This window comes from Schistocerca americana, chromosome 2, assembly GCF_021461395.2.
Source record: "Schistocerca americana isolate TAMUIC-IGC-003095 chromosome 2, iqSchAmer2.1, whole genome shotgun sequence".
Classification (NCBI taxonomy): domain Eukaryota; kingdom Metazoa; phylum Arthropoda; class Insecta; order Orthoptera; family Acrididae; genus Schistocerca; species Schistocerca americana.
Window position 1 is genome coordinate 339006825 of NC_060120.1, and position 21735 is coordinate 339028559.

General features: G+C 37.6%; 1 protein-coding gene across 1 annotated transcript in view; it reads right to left on the reverse strand.

Annotated features, from left to right (window-relative positions):
* The window catches only part of LOC124595613 (cryptochrome-1), a 65248-nt gene that overhangs the window by 22768 nt on the left and 20745 nt on the right, over positions 1 to 21735 (reverse strand). Inside the window, exons 4-9 of the mRNA XM_047134431.1 lie at positions 8833 to 9103; positions 7879 to 8007; positions 7622 to 7801; positions 7360 to 7500; positions 7017 to 7168; positions 3589 to 3776 (exon numbers count right to left, since the gene is read on the reverse strand). Coding sequence (XP_046990387.1) covers positions 3589 to 3776; positions 7017 to 7168; positions 7360 to 7500; positions 7622 to 7801; positions 7879 to 8007; positions 8833 to 9103 — 1061 coding nt within the window. The remainder of the gene's footprint in view (positions 1 to 3588; positions 3777 to 7016; positions 7169 to 7359; positions 7501 to 7621; positions 7802 to 7878; positions 8008 to 8832; positions 9104 to 21735) is intronic.

Sequence of the window (21735 nt, forward strand, 5' to 3'; positions counted from 1 at the left end):
GCATCTGAACTTCAGTCAAGTGCCCAGAGACAGTGGTCATGTGTGCATTAATTCTGCTTGTGTGAATTTGTGCGTGTTTTCTACTTCAGAAGAATGCTTTTCGGTCAAAAAATTAAATTTATAGCAGTCTTTTCATTGTGCCTCTCTGCGACTCCACGTCTCCTCAATAATGTTGTTGACACTCCTTTTTATCTTACATATTATGAGACGTGGTTATGAGAGGTTTTCCAGCCTTTACAAAGAGGAATGAAAGGAAGAGGGTTGAGTTTGACATTTTACTAGGCTATTACCAAGATAATAAGAAGCAGAGCAGTAACCCAAAGGACAGGTGAAATAATTGCCCATGCTCTTGCTGAAACAATGCCAATATTCCTCTCAAATAATTTAGGGAAACATGCAATATCTGTAACATAGTAGGTGGGTGATAATTTGAACTCTGATTCTCACAAAAGTGAGTCAACTGACATAAATCAAAACTGTTAATACATGCTGGCTTTTAAACTTTCTATTCCAGACACATCAAAATCTTCATTTTGAAAACTGTAGTTGATTTCACAAAAGCACTCATGTCCATTTCTTTTCCCCTTATTTATTTTCCCATCCATCCAATTGTTTTCATCTGCTTGTATATAAATTGTTAATTTCTACAGTTTTCTTTTCAACGTGTTTATTAATTTTGCATTCAAGAAATCATTCGTGCAGGAGAATCGTACACACATACCGTCATTTGACCATCATACTGGCTCCCATATGGATGACATAGTAATGAGCATCCCTGGTGTAGAGAAACAACTGAAAAATTTGAAAGCAAATAAATAACCACGTCCAGATGGAATCCCAATTCGGTTTCACAAGAAATACTGTGCGGCATTGGCACCTTTGCCTAACTTGCATTTAGCATGAATCTCTCACCCAAGCGACTTGAAAAAAGTGCAGGTGACTCTTTATATAAGAAGGGTAAAAGAACGAACCTGAAAAATCGCAGACCAATATCCCTAACTTTGGTTTGCTGCAGAATCCTTGAATATATCCACAGTTTGAATATATTAATTTTTCTTGAGACCAAGAATATTATGTCCACAAATCGGTATGGTTGCAGAAAGCATCATTCGTGTGAAACTCAGCTTGCCTTTTTCTCACATGATATACTGCAAACTATGGATAAAGGGCATCAGGCAAATTCCATATTTCTAGATTTCCAGACACCATTTGACACAGTGCCCCACTGCAGACTGTTAATGATGATACCAGCATAATGAATAGGTCCACAGATATGTGAGTGGCTCAAAGACTTTTTAAGTTATTGAGCCCAGTATGTTGTCCTTGATGGCGAGTGTTCATCAGAGGCAAAGTATCATCTGGAGTGCCCAACGAAGTATGATCACAGTGCTCCATTGCAGGCTGTTAATGAAGATAAGAGCCTATGGAATAGGTTCACAGGTATGTGCGTGGCTCAGAGACTTTTTAAGTTATGGGACCTTGTATGCTGTCCTCAATGGCAAGTGTTCACCAGAGGCAAGGGTATCGTCAGGAGTGCCCCAGGGAAGTGTGAAAAGACTGCTGTTGTTCTCTATATAAATAAATGATTTGGCAGATATGTAGGCAGCAATCTGTGGCTGTTTGCTAATGATGCTGTGGCATATGGTAATGTGTCAAAGTTGAGTGACTGTAGCAAGATACAAGATGACTTAGACAAAATTTCTAGTTGATTATGAATGGCAGCTAGCTCTAAATGAGAAAAAAAGTAAGTTAATACAGATGAATAAGAAAAACAAAGCCATAATGTTTAGATACAGCATTAACACTGCCAGCTTGACACAGTCACATCGTTTAAATATCTGGGTGTTACATTGCAAAGCGGCATGAAATGGAACGAGCGTGTGAGGACTGTGGTAGGGAAGGCGATTGGTCGACTGCAGTTTATTGGGAGAATTTTAGTAAAGTATGGTTCATCTGTAAAGGAGACTGAGATCTATTCTCAAATACTGCTTCAGTATTTGAGATCCGTACAAGGTCGGATTAAGGGAGTACATCGAAACAACTCAGAGGTGGGCTACAAGATTTGTTACTGGTAGGTTCAAACAACACATAAGTGTTATGGAGATGCTTCGGGAACTCAAATAGGAATCCCTGGAGGGAAGGCAATGTTGTTTTCGAGGAATTTTATGGAGAAAAATTTGAAGCTGACTGCCGCCACCATACACTGTGGGTAAGGACCATGAAGACAAGGCTCGAGAAATTAGTGCTCATACGGAGACATACAGACAGTCATTTTTCCCTCACTCTAATTGCTAGTGGAACAGGAAAGGAAATGACTTATAGTGGTACAGGGTACCCTCCGCAACACGTCTTATTGTGGCTTGCGGAGTATCTATGTACCTTTAGATGTAATTATACATTCTTTCACTCTTATTATAAATGATTTTCAGGCTTACCTTAAACCTTAACAGAGTAAATTCTTTCATTAATTGTAAAATTTATGTGCACTAGAGGTTACAGTTCATTGTTATCAACAAAATGGGTTCAGTATGTTCCATCAACATATCCTCCTTTATTTTCCCAGTTAACAAATCTGAAAACTTCATCTAGGACTGATGAGAACAGTATTGGTGATGTGGTCTTTTCTTGATTGATTTATCATAGTATTCTAATTTTCCACTATCCTCGTGATTTATAGTGGAAGTGATCATATTAAGGTATAGATTCTTCAGTATCTAACATAGATCTAATCAGTGCTTGCTTTTCAAGGACTATTAGTACAGATTCAGTAAGAACTTAAATTTATCACTTTAAATGAAAAACAAGTCTGGAATTCCATATGTATGCTTTAAGGTGTTTCTTACTATGTAAAGCAGTGCTAACAAAATACATAGAAACAAACAAAACAGTGATAATGGAATTGATAATATACACAACACTCTACCACTACTGATGAAGGCTTTATTTTACCAAGTGGGTCATTTATATTTACATTTCCTACCCAAAGAGTTAAATTCTTGCCATGAAAACTGAACAGATTTTTGAGATCTGTCACACAAAGGCAATGATAGATAACAAGGAGTTTCAAATAATGGTTGACATATTTTTAAATGTTTTTATATGAAACAGTTATTGGAGTGCTAAAGTATTTGGTCCACAAGAAAAAAAAAATTCAAAAATATTTCCTTGTATCCCATGGTCAATGTTTACTCATTCAACATCATGTTCTTTAAATTACATCAAGAAGGAGGCCTTTCAGGGATGCAGAAAGCATCAAGTTCAATATTAACAGACAGAACTAACCACTGCAGACTAGTTTGGGTGACTGTATGAAAAACTGTATTTGGCTAGTACTAACTGAAACATTAACATCTGTTTAATATAAACATAAGTGTTAACAAGAACTTTCCTCCCCAAACCTAAATATTCTGGTAAACTATAGGATTGGTTTATAAGTTTCCACATAATAACAGCCGAGCAAGTCTTCTCTCTCATAGTAATTTTCTTAACAGGTAATGACATTCTTATCTCTTTTGCAAGCAATCTTAATGATAATAATGACAAGGATGATGGTGATAAAAATGTATTCACTACACCAAATTCACCCACCTTTCCACCTTTTGTATGCCTCAGACATTTTGCTTATGTTAATTTTGTAAACATCTTCATGTATCACAATTCTTTTCGGATAATCTTCTCCAACAACACAACCAGCTTGTTTCTGCACAGAGAGTGGCGCTTTCCATGGTTCATATATATATTCTGGAGGGTATTTACACAAAACTGGGACATATTTCCTGCAAGATAAAGATTTACTTAAAAATTCGTATTCAGTGACAGACTCCAGTAATACAGCACTTAATTTGCATAAATTACTGATAAATTATACACTTTGTAGGATGTCAAGCCAACAAAACTTTACCTCAGTAACTGTCAGGTACCATAAGAAAAATACATATAAAATATGGCACAGAAGTCTAAAATGCCTAAATGGTGACCATAAATATTTTATTTAATATTTAAAAAAACAATGTAAATCTACGTAGGAATATCAACAATATAGGCAAAGACAGATTGCAACTTACTGTAAAGAAGACATGTCAAGTTGCAAACAGGCACAATTAAAAGACACTCGCATAAAGCTTTTGGCCACAGTTTTCGTCAGTAATAGAGAGAGACACACACACACACACACACACACACACACACATCATTCACACACACACAGCAAGCACACCTCACGCACACATGAACACCAACTCCAGCTTTTTGGCCTGAGATGCTGGAGTTGGGTGTGTGCGTGAGGTGTGCCCGAAAGGTTTATATGAGTGTCTTTTAATTATGCTTGTCTGCAACTTGATGTGTCTACTTCACATTAAGTAGTAATCTGTCTTTTCCTACATTATTTAATATTTAAAATCTTACATGGTCTGTAGTTTCGAATCAAACATTCACGTATTTTTCAACGTTCAGTATTATCATTTGTTGGTTAAAGAGCACATAACTACAGTTTTAATAAACTAGTTTCAATATTCAGTACTGTGACAGTTTTTTTCTGTTGTAACAATTTATATTTCACACTGTTTCCTCTTACATAAGGAAAATTATACAAAAAGCAGTGTGTCACACTCAAGTAATACAAATCAGGTATTTACAAGCTGCATGAACAATGGCAAATTGGACAGTGCCAAGACGAAATGGCTAAGATTAAACTTCTAGATTCATAAGGCATCATTATTAAAAAACTAGATATTATAAAATATATATGCATAAACATGTAAGGGGTAGCAGAGAAGACAAGCTGCTTACGTATTTTGTTTGAGAGACTTTTGGTTTTTTTCTGATAGAAAAATTATGTTCAGTATGAAACTACAACTAAAGCAAGATAAATTACCAAATGGGAACAATATATGAATCCCCACACAAAAAATACATTTTCCCTCTGTTGCTTCTACCACTTTTTCAAACATTACATTCAACCCTGTGCTCATTTTCACTGCTAATGCAAAAACGCTAACTTTTGGACATCCTGGCCTACAAAGTAATTGAACATGCCATTTCTTTCTATTTTCCTAATACTAGTCACAAACCTATTAACCCATCATGAGAAAGAATTTACTTTATAATGAATACCATGTCAGGATAGAGTAAAATAAGCCCCATCCTCTTCCAAGATTTAGATGCCTTTTTTTAATGTCGTGAAATGATGAACAGTATCCTAAAATCATTCCTGCTTCTCCCAAATGTGTATTATGTTGCCATGTAATATCATTGTGCATTGTCTGCCCCTGGTAGCCGAGTGGTCAATGCAACGGAATGTCATTACCTAATGGCCCGGGTTCGATTCCCAGTTGGGTCGGAGATTTTCTCCACTCAGGGACTGGGTGTTGTGTTGTCCTTATCATCATCATTTCATCCCCATCAACACACAAGTCAACGAAGTGGCGTCAACTCGAAAGACTTGCACCAGGCGAATGGTCTACCTGACGGGAGGCCCTAGCCACACGGCAGTTCCATTTCCATTGTGCATTCATATGGCCCTACTGTTCCCAATTCCTTATTACTTTAAGCAATGATTCTTCCCACTCTTGAAAGGAAATAGAATGGGGAGAAACCCTAATACACAATACAATGAGAAGTATTGTCTACCATGCACTTCACATTGATTTGCCAACTATGAAAATAGATGAAAGATAAAAGTGGTTAATATATCCGATGTTCCTTCCAACACTAGTTCTGTCATTAGCATATTCAATTGCCTCTTCTCATGCTTAATCTCCTCACATTTCTCCACATATCTTGTTACACATCCCATTCTGCCTTTTTAAGGTTACTTTAATTTGTTTACACTCCTTTTTTGTTACGAATTCCCCTATTTTCTTAGCAGTCTACCCCAACCTCACTTCATTATCCCTCTGCTATCTGATGTGCCAATAAAGAATGCAAACTTATGAAACTGAGCAAGAATCTCACAACATCTGCTTTGAATAATGAGGAGGGTTATCTTTATAAAACAAACAGATTCTTAATTTTGTACCAATAAATATTAGGAAACAACCACACACGACATTTTTTAAAAGTCAAATAATTTTAATGGACTGTTAGTAGGAAACATTAGCCTGCAACACATCCAAAAAGTCTATGCATTTTTCTGAATCAACATTATTCATATATCAATTCAGTGTTTGGATAGTATTATTGGAAAGCTGAACTGATATTTATTTTAATTCACTAGCAGTATAAATATTTTTTTATCAATTACATTCTTCAATTATGTATTTTGTAATTTTGGTCAGGAATTTTGTAGTTTACTGCAAAGAGTAAATGTTACAATACTTAACTATGGAAATCCAGGCTGGAATAGTGAGAGTATTATGAGAAGGATGGATTCCTACTCACCATATAGCGGAAGTGCTGAATTACAGGTTGGTTCAACAAAAAAGACTGTCAAACAAATAAGCTTTTGGCCAAAAGACCTCCTTCCAAATTAGGCAATACACACACACGCACACACAAAAATGCAACTCACACACACATGACCACTGTGTCTGCTCTGAAGTAAAACAAGTCACTCTTGTATCTCAATGTTTGGAGTTACTTTTGCTTTCCTTCACTCCTCTGCATATATTCTTCCCTTTATTTTTCCCAGCTCTGTATCCAGGTTAAAGAGATTTGTTTTTAATTCTGAAAACCGGATATTCAACTCTTTTATTTCTATGTTTGTCTGACCTGATGAGGTACAGTATTATTTACAGATATTAACTAGATGCACTAATATGATTTTAAATTTTTGCTACTTGTATCTAACCCTTTATCTGACATATGAAATGCTTCAGACATCCACTGAGATTTAAACAATAAAAAAAATTAATTTATAGTTTTCATGGTTCTGTTGGCACTGCCCAAGTTGCTCCAGTACCTTCACAGGTGTTAAGCAAAACTTTCCCCAGCCCTCGCAGTAATCTCTCAAATCATTTCATTGTAACTTTGCTTTACATTTATTATGATGCAATTCAATAAATTAAAATAAAAGTTACTTTATGTATTCTCCAAGTTTGTCAGTTTTCTTGCCAAATGCGACAGGGCTATAAACCCTGAAGAACTGATGAAAAAATGCAGAAGCTGATAACCACATCCAGTTACCAGCATTTAGTGCCCAGTCAGCATCCAAAAGTAATTCTTCAAACACCTTAAAACATATACGAGACAATGTTAATGAAAACATTGAAACATAACCACATTAATTGGACACCCTGTTCTAACCTAGTAATATAATAATAATAATTTTATGACAATTCATTTAAGAACACATCATAAATGCTTTGCATTAATAAATTTTAACCATGTAGAAAAAAATAAAAATAAACATGTAAAACATACCTTCTGTCCATCTTCCCATGAAATCCAAAGGTCTCCGCGTGTTAGGAAACATGCTACAGCATGACGACTTAGGTGATGAATCCACCCTTCAGTGCGTAACTGAATCATTATTGCATCAATGAACGGGTATCCTGTTCTACCCTAGTGAATATAATAATGTTTTTAATGACAAGTAATTTAAGAATGAAATAATTAATGCTTTACAATATGCAGCATTTAAAACTGGTATTCATAAATTATTATTCCAATTACAGGTGCAAACCTCTGCCCATGCTGCAAGATGTTCTTCATTTTTATTCCATGGTACTTGACAACATATAGGATTTCCAACCATTCTGTCAAAATTTGGAGTCTCTGCAGCCACAACATAGTAAAATTCTCGCCATAAAAGTTGTCCCAACAGTGACACAGGAGGTTTTGTGTGTGGACATGTACCAATAACCTAGTAACAGTGCTAGTATTCACATAATTATTTACATGTATTTTTATTAAAATGATTCTATGAGCAATTTCTCTTACCTCTTTTAACTTGTAATAAAATGTCCGTGCAGAAAGGCAACCAAATTTCAAATATGGGCTAAGAACGGTTGTGCTGGGTTCCAAGCTATTGGGAGAGGTGTTTGGCTTTTCAAACTTGCGTACCCACTCCTAAATAATGAAAAATGAAACTATAGTTTATATATTAAAAAAACAGAGATTTTGCTTGCTGTAACATTTCAAGTCAGTTAATTTATAGGATCTCTATCAAAACGGATTTTGGTTCAAGGAGCCATCTCTACAACATAAGGCAGCAATACAGCTTACAGTTATGGTCAAATTCAGGAATAATGCCAGACATAACACATGAATATTAGATGATTTTATAACAAAAAACTTGTGCTGTTTGAGATACTCCTAATGTAATAATTGCTTGAAACATACTCCAGACCAGTGCTGATGGTATTGTCTAAACTACGCTATGTTCCTAATTGTGCCCATCAGTTTGTGCCACATCTAACCTGGATCTGCACAATGATCTCCACCTGCCACTGTTTGAGTTTGTGTATTGTGGGCTCTGACTACGGACTTCTGCTGTACCACTTAAACCAACTTCATCACCACCATCCCTTTCAGCAGCCACCTGCTTCTCTGCCCCCAGTGGACCATTCAGTCCCATGGCAACTTAAATATCTCCACATCTCCCATCAAGCCTCATCCTGTCTCAGCATTTTACACAAATGCACTAAAGAGTAAGCACCACCTGTGTCTTCTCCCTCAGAGGTCGCTGCCAGGGGTAACAGCGAGGGTTGTGCACTGTGAGTGATATAGTAAGCTACTGGCTACACTGTATTACAGTATTAGCTAAAATGTTATTCTGGTGGACTCTGTTTGTAATAGTCAAACTACTATTTCACATGATTATTGTTGACTTGATGAAATGTTCTTGAAAATGTACTTAAGATACATTCAAGTTAACATAATAAAGTAGCATACCTTATTTTTCATCTTTAAATTGAGTCGATCAAGAGCAGCAGATTCTCCACCAGGAAAAATTGTTGGTTTTAATAGTTTCTCATTCACTCCAAGCTCAATAAGGGTTGGCACACAATGATTATGATCATCAATCTTCACAGAATTTAAAGTTATTTTCTCAGACAATTTAGATGGTGAGTTCACAGGTTTCTCAGGTGGCCCAATGATGTCTACCAATGACAGCAACTTCTGATATGTTAGAGGAGGTTTCCCCATATTTTTCTGTACAATACTGCAAAAAAGGAATAAAAAACATGGATATTTACAACAACAAAACTGGAACAGAAGAAATAAAAGGATGGTCATTTCTCTCTAGTAATGGCTAAGACATAAATCAAATATATTTTTTCTTTACTCATTGTTACCTAGCATTTGTTGAAACTTAATTATCTATCTAAATCCAAAATATTGTCATTAAAAACATTGCTTCTGGATTTTTTTCCTGAAAACCAGAGCGAACATTGCTGAACAATTGGATTATGGGTGGATTTTCCTCAGCAAAATAAAGATTCTGAAATCTAGTTATTCAGAACATTTAAATTGAAGGGAGTGGTACTGTAGACATTCCTGTAATAATGAAAAAAAAATAACTGAGCTGCACCCACTATTGCCAAAAAGACATTTAGAAATAGTATCTTTGGATACAGCTGGACCCTGTCCACAAGGGAAATGGGGTGTAAAATATATTGTTGCTTTGTATTATGGTTTTTTTTTTTTTTTCAAAATACATCAAACTGCATGCTGTACAGTTGGTGACTGCAAGGATCATCATTAGAAGAATCACAGAAGACTATATCTTGTGGGTAGGAGAGCTAGAAATATTATTAACTGATAATGCATCATATTTTGTAGGTAACAACAGAAAGGAGTCATTAACACTAACAAACCAAAACACATACTAGTGTCCACCTACAGGGAAGCCCGACAGAGAAATATTTAAAGAATTCAATAGCTTCACTCGCACCTATACCTCTCAAAAACATACAAAATGGATCAAGTATGTTAAGCCATTCCAACAAATCATCAACAATCTTCCCCATACCTCTACTGGCTTTACATCAATTGAATTAATGTTTGGAAAGAAGATTGGTAGATGACTGGGAAATACCACTGCCTAAAATTCCTAGAAAAGAAATTCCACTTGAGGATAAAATACGCCAGGTGTTGGTCAATCTTGAGAAAAAGGCAAAGCAAAGAAAGAGATCATATGATAAGAAATCAGGACACACTGTTCAGTTCCATGCAGGTCAACAGGTACTCCTAAGAAAACACCAAAAATCCACAAAGAATGGGAATTAAACCACAAATGGCAGCTTTGTATACAGGGCTATTTGTCATATCTAAAATCTTACATCCAGGTGCTTATATGTTAGTCTATGACTCTAAGTGAATGGTGGAAAGGACAAAGGACTCCAGCCACATAAGGATTTGTGGGAATTTGTGCACTAGGCAAAGTTAGCATAGGTTAAAAAACCAAGAAGTCGTATACATATACACATAATGACATAGTTCATTTGCACCTGTAAATCTCAATTTTATGCTTAATATTAAGGAAAGATATTCATATACTTATTTCATGTTTGTTGTTGAATAGAATGTAAGTTTTACTTATTTAAGATTTCGATTAAATGTCCATGAGCCATCGAAAGCTCTTAAAACACTTCCATTGTCAAACCCAAGATTTATTTTAATAATCTTTGCACTCTCTAAAGACACTGTAGTAATAAGCCTGAGACACAAAACACATGATGTAATGAAGACAGGGGGAGACTAAGCACACGCAGTGGGCCTAGCTTAAAGGTCAACAGCTGCTATGCATGTGCACAGCACAGCATAGTCCAACACACTGCATAGCCGACAGACTGAAGCAGCTTAGCAAATGAACACCAACCAAATTGTACTTTAGAAATTTTACAAACACCAACCAAATTGTACTTTAGAAATTTTACAATATAAGTTAACTACTATAGCAGTGAACAGTCTACACTACAAAGCTGAAATTAAAAGGAGAGAAGAATTGATCTAAGGAATATTTACAGCGGACAAAATAAAAAAACTATCTACGAAAAAATATCCAGACACTGTATTACTACGTACAGTATTTAAACATTAACAAGCTCTGCATACAAGCTACACTAAACACTGTAGGAGGATATCTATATACAATGAAGGAAGGAATAGGTGTTAAGTTTTGAATAAGCTACGAAAGATAATGAGATTGTGCCCCACATATGACAACACTTGTATTAACACTTGCAATTCAGCATTGTAGCATATTCTCCAGCCTTCTTCCTCCATTATTGGACCATAGATTTTGTGTAGTATTTTCCACTCACAGATTTTTAGTGCATTTTTGTCATGTTCTGTCAACATCCATACCTCTGACCCATATGTGATAACTGGTCAGACTAGGGAGTTTTATATTAGCAGTTAGCAGTTTTGTTTTTCTTGTAACAAGGTGATTTCTGGAAAATTGCATGTTTGCAAAGTAAGCTCTGTTTCCTGCTTGTATTCTTTCCCTTATAGCCTTTCCAATACTGTTATCATTAGCTGAAAGAGGACATTCCTTTGAAGCATTTCCCATTGATGTTTAGGTCTTTTGGGGTTCTGGCCACAGATGGTGACATTATCATATATTTTGTTTTGTTTTCATTTACTATGAGGCCAATTTTTAAGGCCTCTGTTCCCACTGTCCAGTATATTTCTTGTAGTGTATTGATATTTCTTCCTACTATAGCAATGTCACCAGTGTATGCACATATCTGGCAAGTTTTCATAAATATGGTGCCTCTTTTGTTGATTTTATTTACTACACTATGCAGAGCTGTATTGAACAAGACAGTGGAGAGACTATCACCTTGCTTCACGCCTTTATTAAAGTGTTAATACAAAGTACATAATAAAATTTGTGAAAATACAATGGCCAGAACACGTAGAGAGAATGGCAGACGATAGGATTCCAAAGAAAATGATAACACGTGTGATCCATTCAGCAAGGTGAAAAGGGAGACCTAGAAGAAGATGGATTGATGATGCAATAGTAGATCTCACCAGTAAGGGGCACCAGGGGTGGAAAAGAGCAGCAAACACCCAAGAGATGTGGATGAAGATCACTGAAGAAGCCAAGGCTCACCAAGGGCTGTAGCGTTACCGAAGAAGAGATGACAACACTTTTATTTTCAGATGCAAAAGGTAAATCGAAATGACAGCTACACTATAAACATTTGCGCTCTTGTAACATGAGTTGACTGATGAATACAGCTGCGTACAGATGGAAAATGAATATGTGTATATTGGAAAAGTGATGCATTAGTAGCCATCAAGCAACTACATGCCTAGTTTTAAGTTACTATTAAGTTTCCTTCCAGTGAATGTTGCATGAACGCGTCCTGGGATAAATGAGGAACACAATCGTTTCACGTTAGGTACCACAGCAAAAGGGTTGCACCATAATACACACATCAAAAAAAGTTTTGCATTACCCCAGTTCCCAGAATTCCTGAAGACAGATGTTGACTGTCGATATTCTATCACAGACACAGTCCCTTTGACTGTTCAGAGAAGCCACTAAACCTGCCCAAAGATGTAAACAACCAAGCATGAGCAACACCTACTAGACGGAGGGAGTTCCAGTCATTCCACCAGGAAGGAGATACGCCGGTTGTGTTGTGTTGTGTTTAGTTCAACCATGCCTAGACGGTCAACACTGTGGTTTGATCACATTTGCATTATTACTTTGTGCATGGAAGGGCTCTCAACAAGGGAAGTGTCCAGGCGTCTTGGAGTGAACCAAAGCAATGTTGTTCTGACATGGAGGAAATACAGAGAGACAGGAACTGTTGATGACATGCCTTGCTCAGGCCACCCAAGGGCTACTACTGCAGTGGATGACCACTACCTACGGATTATGGCTCAGAGGAACCCTGACAGCAACGCCACCATGTTGAATAATACTCTTCATGCAGCCACAGGATGTCATGTTACAACTCAAACTGTGCGTAATAGGCTGCATGATCAACTTCACTCTCGACATCCATGGCAAAGTCCATCTTTGCAACCACAACACCACGCAATGCGGTACAGATGGGCCCAACAACATGCCAAATGGACCACTCAGGATTGACATCACGTTCTCTTCACCAATGAGTGTCACATATGCCTTCAACCAGACAATCATCAGAGACGTGTTTAGAGGCAACCCGGTCAGGCTGAGCGCCTTAGACACACTGTCCAGTGAGTGCAGCAAGGTGGAGGTTCCCTGCTGTTTTGAGGTGGATTTTTGTGGGCCTGACGTACGCCGCTGGTTGTCATGGAAGGCACCATAACGGCTGTACGATACGTGAATGCCATCCTCCAACCGATAGTGCAACCATATCAACAGCACACTGGTGAGGCATTTGTCTTCATGGACGACAATTCGCGCCCCCATCGTGCACATCTTGTGAATGACTTCCTTCAGGATAATGACACCGCAAGACTAGAGTGGCCAGCATGTTCTCCAGACATGAACCCTATCGAATATGCCTGGGATAGATTGAAAAGGGCTGTTTATGGACGACATAACCCACCAACCACTCTGAGGGATCTATGCCGAATCGCCGTTGAGGAGTGGGACAATCTGGACCAACAGTATCTTGATGAACTTGTGGATAGTATGTCACGACGAATACAGGCATGCATCAATGCAAGAGGATGTGCTACTGGGTACTGGTGTACAGCAATCTGGACCACCGCCTCCCTGAAGGTCTCGCTGTATGGTGGTACAACAAGCAATGTGTGGTTTTCATGAGCAATAAAAAGTGCAGACATGATGTTTATATTGATCTCTCTTCCAATTTTCTGTACAAGTTCCAGAACTCGGAATCGAGATGATGCAAAACTTATTTTGATGTGTGTATAAATAATTATAAGTATAAAAATATGTGTGCAAATGTATGTGTATGGAAAAGATACAGTACATCAAACATTATAAAAGTTAAATTGAAGTCTCATACTATCAAACCACAAGGGGTCAGACCAGGTACTATAAGGTGCTGATAAAGAGTATCATGCATGTGTGTTTATGGTGCATCTGCATATAATCACAAGCTACCCAAACATTGTCTTACAGCTATTCCAGCTATTCACTAACACAATCTTCGTAGCGATATATTTATACACACCATGTAGTGAAAAAGTTATATGTCACAAACACTGAACAACGATCAGTGCAGGTATTTTCAAACAGTTGTGCTGATGACTAGTATAATATGGTACTGTACTGTCAGAATTACCAATAGGCAGGAAACACTAAATAAGTGAGTTATTAACACAAAAGCAATTATATGTTATCTTATAGATATACGAAGGACTGTCATAACTGAGTAAAATGAATGCTTCTTCCTTTCTAAATAACCATTCCTGTAGACTAGTAGACACCTTCTAGTAGACTTGCAAGAGGTCTGGGTAAGTGTAGCTATGTTGGCTTATTGTGATTTGTATGCCATGAAATTTTCTTCTCTTCAGCATCTGGAATGACAGATGCTCATGTCAAGAGGATGCGTGAATGGGGGTTTATGCTCGTGTCAATACGATGCATGAACGGAGGTTTATGCTCTTCATGCGAAATTTATGTAAACATGTTGTCCTGTTAATATTGAAAGATGAAACTTAAATTGGGTTGACAAATGTCTTATGTAAAGCAAAACTATGTGAATATGAAACTTAAAAATACCAGCTGCTTGTAATGAATATATAAAATAAAAGGTATTGACCTTGAGCAAAAGGTTGTAAAACGTTGTAAAATTGTAATGTAGTGCTGAAAAGTTCCATGGGGTCAAGAGGGTATAAAGGAATGAGTATAGTAGTAATAGTTTTGAGTGGTGCCCTTACAGCAAGAAATGTAACTAACACCTTAGACACACACACACACACACACACACACACACACACACACACACACACAAGATGTAAATACCTAGTTTAATACAATAATGAGGTATCGTTAAATTCATTTCTATGTATTTCATTGTAAGACCAGGGCTATGTTGAAAGATGGCATCTCAAAAAAGGACTGTGAAGTTATACAAACACTTAACAAATGCAACCAACTAATGGACCTATGGGTCAAAGTGAAAAACGAGTGTGAGTGGTTACCAAAAGCAAAACATTTCAACATTCGGTAGAGGGTTCAGAATAACATAGAAAACATTGTTAACTTACCTTGACCTCGATCAAATGTCAATGTGGTACTAAACGCACAAGATGGGTTTGATCACTGAAATATGTGAATTACGATGGTGAACCACTGCCCTGGGCCATAAATTATGAGCCTACTCATTGCAGCATTGATAATGCAAGAACTGTTTGTCCACGACAAGTTGCAACTGGCGCAGTGGCTGTCAGGCTGCCCCCACATTATGGCTGCCAATGGGGGAGGAGCGGGGAGGGGAAGCCAGTTTCGGCTGCTTGCAGCAGTACTGGCACCACTATCCATGTTTCGCACTTAACACGAAATCAGAGACGGCACTCGCAGAAATACTGCACACTTAAAAGACACTCGTAATTTATTGACATATTCATGCTCAAGAGTTTTATCTACAACTTATGTATTACATATTTATCACAAATAATGAAAAATGAAAGTAGATGAATGTATAACTTACAGCACTATGAATCAAAAGTCAAAAACATGAATTTTGAAACTGTTTGCGCACTGCATCTGTTAAATACGGCACAGCAGTAATGTTTACAAAGTGTGATTAACTGTGCCTGAAAGAAATTGTCAAAATGATGTTCACTATAGGTCACTGTCATCTGTATTTGACTCAAGATCATCTTTGTCATAGCTTGAGGGCACGGTATTGATCATACCTTAATCAATGGCCATTTACTTTATTCCATCCCGTGTCCAATACTCTTGCACCAGTTGTTCCACCTTCCTGCAGTAACCTTGCCAGTCCTGTGCAGTAACTGAAAGGAAAGCTGCATCAACAATATTCTGCAGTCATTCCTTCAACATGTCACCAACGAACCGTTCCTTGAAACGGTCTTTTATTTTGGTCCATGCCAATTCTATTGGATTTAGATCGCAGTTGTAGTCCAGTAAACAGAATATTTCGTGGCCTCTGCTATCAGTGATTTTATCCACAATTTACACTTTCACTGCTGGTTTGTTTCCTTTATAGACAACAGGTCAGTCTTCCTCATTGAATTGTTGCACTTTATTTGCTTGTCTTGCTAACACTCTAACATAATAATCCTAAAATCATATTTGTTAGGCTGTCTGTCAAACTTCCTGCTGTGGTATGGCGCATTATCCATACAATAATATGCGTGTGTGGAATATAGGAACCATCGTACCTGCAAACACTCCCCCCCACCCCCTCCATCAATGTTCAGCAGTTTCGGTTGGTAACTTCAAGACAAGAAATTTGCAAGTTAGTGAAAGCAATTTCTTGCATGAAAATTTTTGCCAAACTAAAACTGTATGCCAGACTGGGTTCCCATGTTTGAGTTCCAGCCTGGCACACAATTTAATTTGTCAAGAAGTTTCAGATAAACACACACTTTGCTCTAGAGTGAAAATTCATTCAAGTTTCTTGCATCTTGCTGCAAGTACTTGCCGAATTTGTCATTTTGTGGCAGTTTTTCTTAAACTTACAGACGTTGTGTGTGTTCAGTACTGATATGAAAAAGTCAGAGTCAAAAATGAGAATGGCACAAAGACACATGGTCAAAACAAACTTACCGTTGGAACCACCAATCAAGGAAGCGCAAAATGAGTTTACCAATCAATTTGTTTCACGAGAAAGGAAAGTAGAATGGCAGTATAGATGTCTTTAAATTTTAGCTGATTTTTTAAAATGTTACTGTAAACCTAAATGCATCACATTTATAATAAAAGCAGTAAATACTGCTTGCAAAAATCAAAGAGTAATTAAAACTATTGGTGAGATATGGTGCCACATTTTTGTCTCCTGTTATTGAATATTTGATTATACAGCAGTCGAGATGTTCGAAATTTGCATATGACATCCTCAAAGCTTTTAATCTAAGTAGAGTTGTCTGGTTTTACTTAATTGAGTAGTGTTTCTTGGTAACATCAATATACACTACTCTAACATTTTTCTATTTTTGTTTTTCATCAAATTTTATTCCTTAATAACAATGCAACAACAGTGAAGACTGCTCTGGTTTTAAAGAACAACTACACTTCTGCAGCAACTACTTGCAGAAATTTCCTGAAATAAACTTTCCCCAGTTACTTGAACGAATAACTTGAGTAAGATTTTGTTTTTAATGTAAACATCTCAGCAAGTGCTTACAAAAGTTACTTGCTAGTAAACACAAGCCTTTCATAATACATCGCATCTAGGGCAGCTTGATGTTGGTAGTGCTCGGAGATAAATAAATATCTTTTAAATGGTGTTGATTTTCTCTGCTTCCGGCAGCAAAAGCACAATCGTCAAATTATTGTGGCCAAACAGTATACATGGGCCACAGTGCATCACTTTGAAACAATGTGATGAACACTTCCAGCAAACTTTGTGATAAAAACTGAAATGATATCACAAACTCAGACAGCCTGATATCACCAACTCAGACAGCCTATCTGAAGCTGCAGGACCAATGAACTCACACGGTGTACACCATGTGACATGCACAAGCTTAACGCTGCCAGTAGAAGGCAACAGTTATACTCCAATAAGTGGAGCAAAAACTTTGACTTCCAAATTGTTATAAATTATCTGTAAGCATTAATGTACATATTATAAGACTGACATGTCCTTGGCAAAGAAGAAATTAAAATTTTAGCCACCACTAAAGTTCTTTCATACCCATTCAGGGCAAAAATCATAATTTAAAGTGTTTAAAGATAAAAAAAATTTAAGATGTTGTATTGCGCCGCCACTGTATACTGTCGTCCAGTGATAACGGACAATGTCAGTACACAGTAGGGGGCAGCTGTGTAGGTACCTATAAGGTTTATCTACGTAGACAAATGAGACACATTAATTCATACAGGCACTAGTTGAATGCACCAAAGATATATTAATTCAAAGTATGACACATTAATATAATCAGAGAGTGTGGAGGAAAAATTAAAAATTATGCAACTTCAGATTTTTTACAATACCTCTCGTTTTAATGCTTCTTATATAGCTCTTCTGTTCTTGTCTGCCGCAGTGTACAGACGTATTTTTGTTTCTATGTGTCTAACAACTAAAACGTGGATAGTGTAATATTGTGCCCTGCCCGCAATGTAATTTCCTATCAAAATATCAAGAGTTAAAGATATAATTTAACCACTGAGTCAATGAACTGTGCTGCAAGTCAGCAAATATGTGTGCCCAGGATAATGAGAGTGGCGTAAAATTATCATCTGTATTTTGTTCTATATAAGAATGCGGATCATCTTTTCTCTCTCTTCTTTAGTCACGTGCCTTTCCAACAGCATCTTACATCATCAGTCTCTTATTTTCTTCCATTTTGTTCAAATGACCTGAAATTGTATTCCTGTTAGGAATTTGTTTAATTGTGCCATTATTATTGCCAATTGTGATTACTGATATGACTTTACTATGAATACTTTTTTCTTTCGCTCCACAGTCGGGCTAAGATTATTGTAATTTCTCCGGAATACGGCAAAAATTCTTTGTTATGTCCAAAACTGTGAGATTATTGCATGAGATGTCAGATGGTTGTATAAAAAGCTTCTTTCATTAAATACTAATTGTTTAATTTGGCATTTATGTTTTCATTTCATAGTAACGAGCCCCCCCCCCACCCCTCCCATGACCCTGGACCTTGCCGTTGGTGGGGAGGCTTGCGTGCCTCAGTGATACAGATAGCCGTACTGTAGGTGCAACCACAACGGACGGGTATCTGTTGAGAGGCCAGACAAACGCGTGGTTCCTGAAGAGGGGCAGCAGCCTTTTCAGTAGTTGCAGGGGCGACAGTCTGGATGATTGACTGATCCGGCCTTGTAACATTAACCAAAACGGCCTTACTATGCTGGTACTGCGAACGGCTGAAAGCAATGGGAAACTACGGCCGTAATTTTTCCCGAGGGCATGCAGCTTTACTGTATGGTTAAATGATGATGGCGTCCTCTTGGGTAAAATATTCCGGAGGTAAAATAGTCCCCCATTCGGATCTCTGGGCAGGGACTACTCAAGAGGATGTCGTCATCAGGAGAAAGAAAACTGGCGTTCTATGGATCGGAGCGTGGAATGTCAGATCCCTTAATCGGACAAGTAGGTTAGAAAATTTAAAAAGGGAAATGGATAGGTTAAAGTTAGATATAGTGGGAATTGGGGAAGTTTGGTGGCAGGAGGAACAAGACTTTTGGTCAGGCGAATACAGGCTTATAAATACAAAATCAAATACGGGTAATGCAGGAGTAGGTTTAATAATGAATAAAAAAATAGGAGTGCGGGTAAGCTACTACGAACAGCATAGTGAACGCATTATTGTGGCCAAGATAGCCATGAAGCCCACGCCTACTACAGTAGTACAAGTTTATATGCCAACTAGCTCTGCAGATGATGAAGAAATTGAAGAAATGTATGATGAAACCAAAGAAATTATTCAGATAGTGAAGGGAGACGAAAATTTAATTCTGGAATTCGGTAGTAGGAAAAGGGAGAGAAGGAAACATAGTAGGTGAATATGGACTGGAGCTAAGAAATGAAAGAGGAAGCCATCTGGTAGAATTTTGCACAGAGCACAACTTAATCATAGCTAACACTTGGTTCAAGAATCATAAAAGAAGGCTGTATACATGGAAGAAGCCTGGAGATACTGACAGGTTTCAGATAGATTATATAATGGTAAGACAGAGATTTAGGAACCAGGTTTTAAATTGTAGGATGTTTCCAGGGGCAGATGTGGACTCTGACCACAATCTATTGGTTATGAACTGTAGACTAAAACTGAAGAGACTGCAAAAAGGTAGGAATTTAAGGAGATGGGACCTGGATAAACTGACTAAACCAGAGGATGTACAGAGTTTCAGGGACAGCATAAGGGAACAATTGACAAGAATGGGGGACAGAAATACAGTAGAAGAAGAATGGGTAGCTTTGAGAGATTTAGTAGTGAAGGCAGCAGAGGATCAAGTAGGTAAAAAGACGAGGGCTAGTAGAAAGCCTTGGGTGACAGAAGAAATGTTGAATTTAATTGATGAAAGGAGAAAATATAAAAATGTAGTAAATGAAGCAGGCAAAAAGGAATACAAACGTCTCAAAAATGAGATCGACAGGGAGTGCAAAATGGCTAAGCAGGGATGACTAGAGGACAAATGTAAGGATGTAGAGGCTTATCTCACTAGGGGTAAGATAGATACAGCCTACAGGAAAATTAAAGAGACCCTTGGAGAAAAGAGAACCACTTGTATGATTATCAAGAGCTCAGATGGAAACCCAGTTCTAAGCAAAGGGGGGAAAGCAGAAAGGTGGAAGGAGTATATAGAGGGTCTATACAGGGGCGATGTACTTGAGGACAATATTATGGAAATGGAAGAGGACGTAGATGAAGATGAAATGGGAGATACGATACTACGTGAAGAGTTTGATAGAGCACTGAAAGACCTGAGTCGAAACAAGGCGCCGGGAGCAGACAACATTCCATTAGAACTACTGACGGCCTTGGGAGAGCCAGTCCTGACAAAACTCTACCATCTGCTGAGGAAGATGTATGAGACAGGTGAAATACCCTCAGACTTCAAGAAGAATATAATAATTCCAATACCAAAGAATGCAAGTGTTGACAGATGTGAAAATTACCGAACAATCAGTTTAATAAGCCACAGCTGCAAAATACTAACGTGAATTCTTTACAGACGAACACGTGAGGCAATACTGACCCTACGACTTATCTTAGAAGCTAGATTAAGGAAAGGCAAACCTACGTTTCTAGCATTTGTAGACTTAGAGAAAGCTTTTGACAATGTTGACTGGAATACTCTCTTTCAAATTCTGAAGGTGGCAGGGGTAAAATACAGGGAGCGAAAGGCTATTTACAATTTGTACAGAAACCAGATGGCAGTTATTAGAGTCAAGGGACATGACAGGGAAGCAGCGATTGGGAAGGGAGTGAGACAGGGTTGTAGCCTTTCCCCGATGTTATTCAATCTGTATATTGAGCAAGCAGTGAAGGAAACAAAAGAAAAATTTGGAGTAGGTATTAAAATCCATGGAGAAGAAATAAAAACTTTGGGTTTGCCGATGACATTGTAATTCTGTCAGAGACAGCAAAGGACTTGGAAGAGCAGTTGAACGGAATGGATAGTGTCTTGAAGGGAGGATATAAGATGAACATCAACAAAAGCAAAATGAGGATAATGGAATGTAGTCGAATTAAGTCGGGTGATGCTGAGGGAATTAGATTAGGAAATGAAACACTTAAAGTAGTAAAGGAGTTTTGCTATTTGGGGAGCAAAATAACTGATGATGGTCGAAGTAGAGAGGATATAAAATATAGGCTGGCAATGGCAAGGAAAGCGTTTCTGAAGAAGAGAAATTTGTTAACATCGAGTGTAGATTTAAGTGTCAGGAAGTCGTTTCAGAAAGTATTTGTATGGAGTGTAGCCATGTATGGATGTGAAACATGGACGATAAATAGTTTGGACAAGAAGAGAATAGAAGCTTTTGAAATGTGGTGCTACAGAAGAATGCTGAAGGTTAGATGGGTAGATCACATAACTAATGAGGAGGTACTGAATAGGATTGGGGAGAAGAGAAGTTTGTGGCACAACTTGACTAGAAGAAGGGATCAGTTGGTAGGACATGTTCTGAGGCATCAAGGGATCACCCATTTAGTATTGGAGGGCAGTGTGGAGGGTAAAAATCATAGAGGGAGACCAAGAGATGAATACACTAA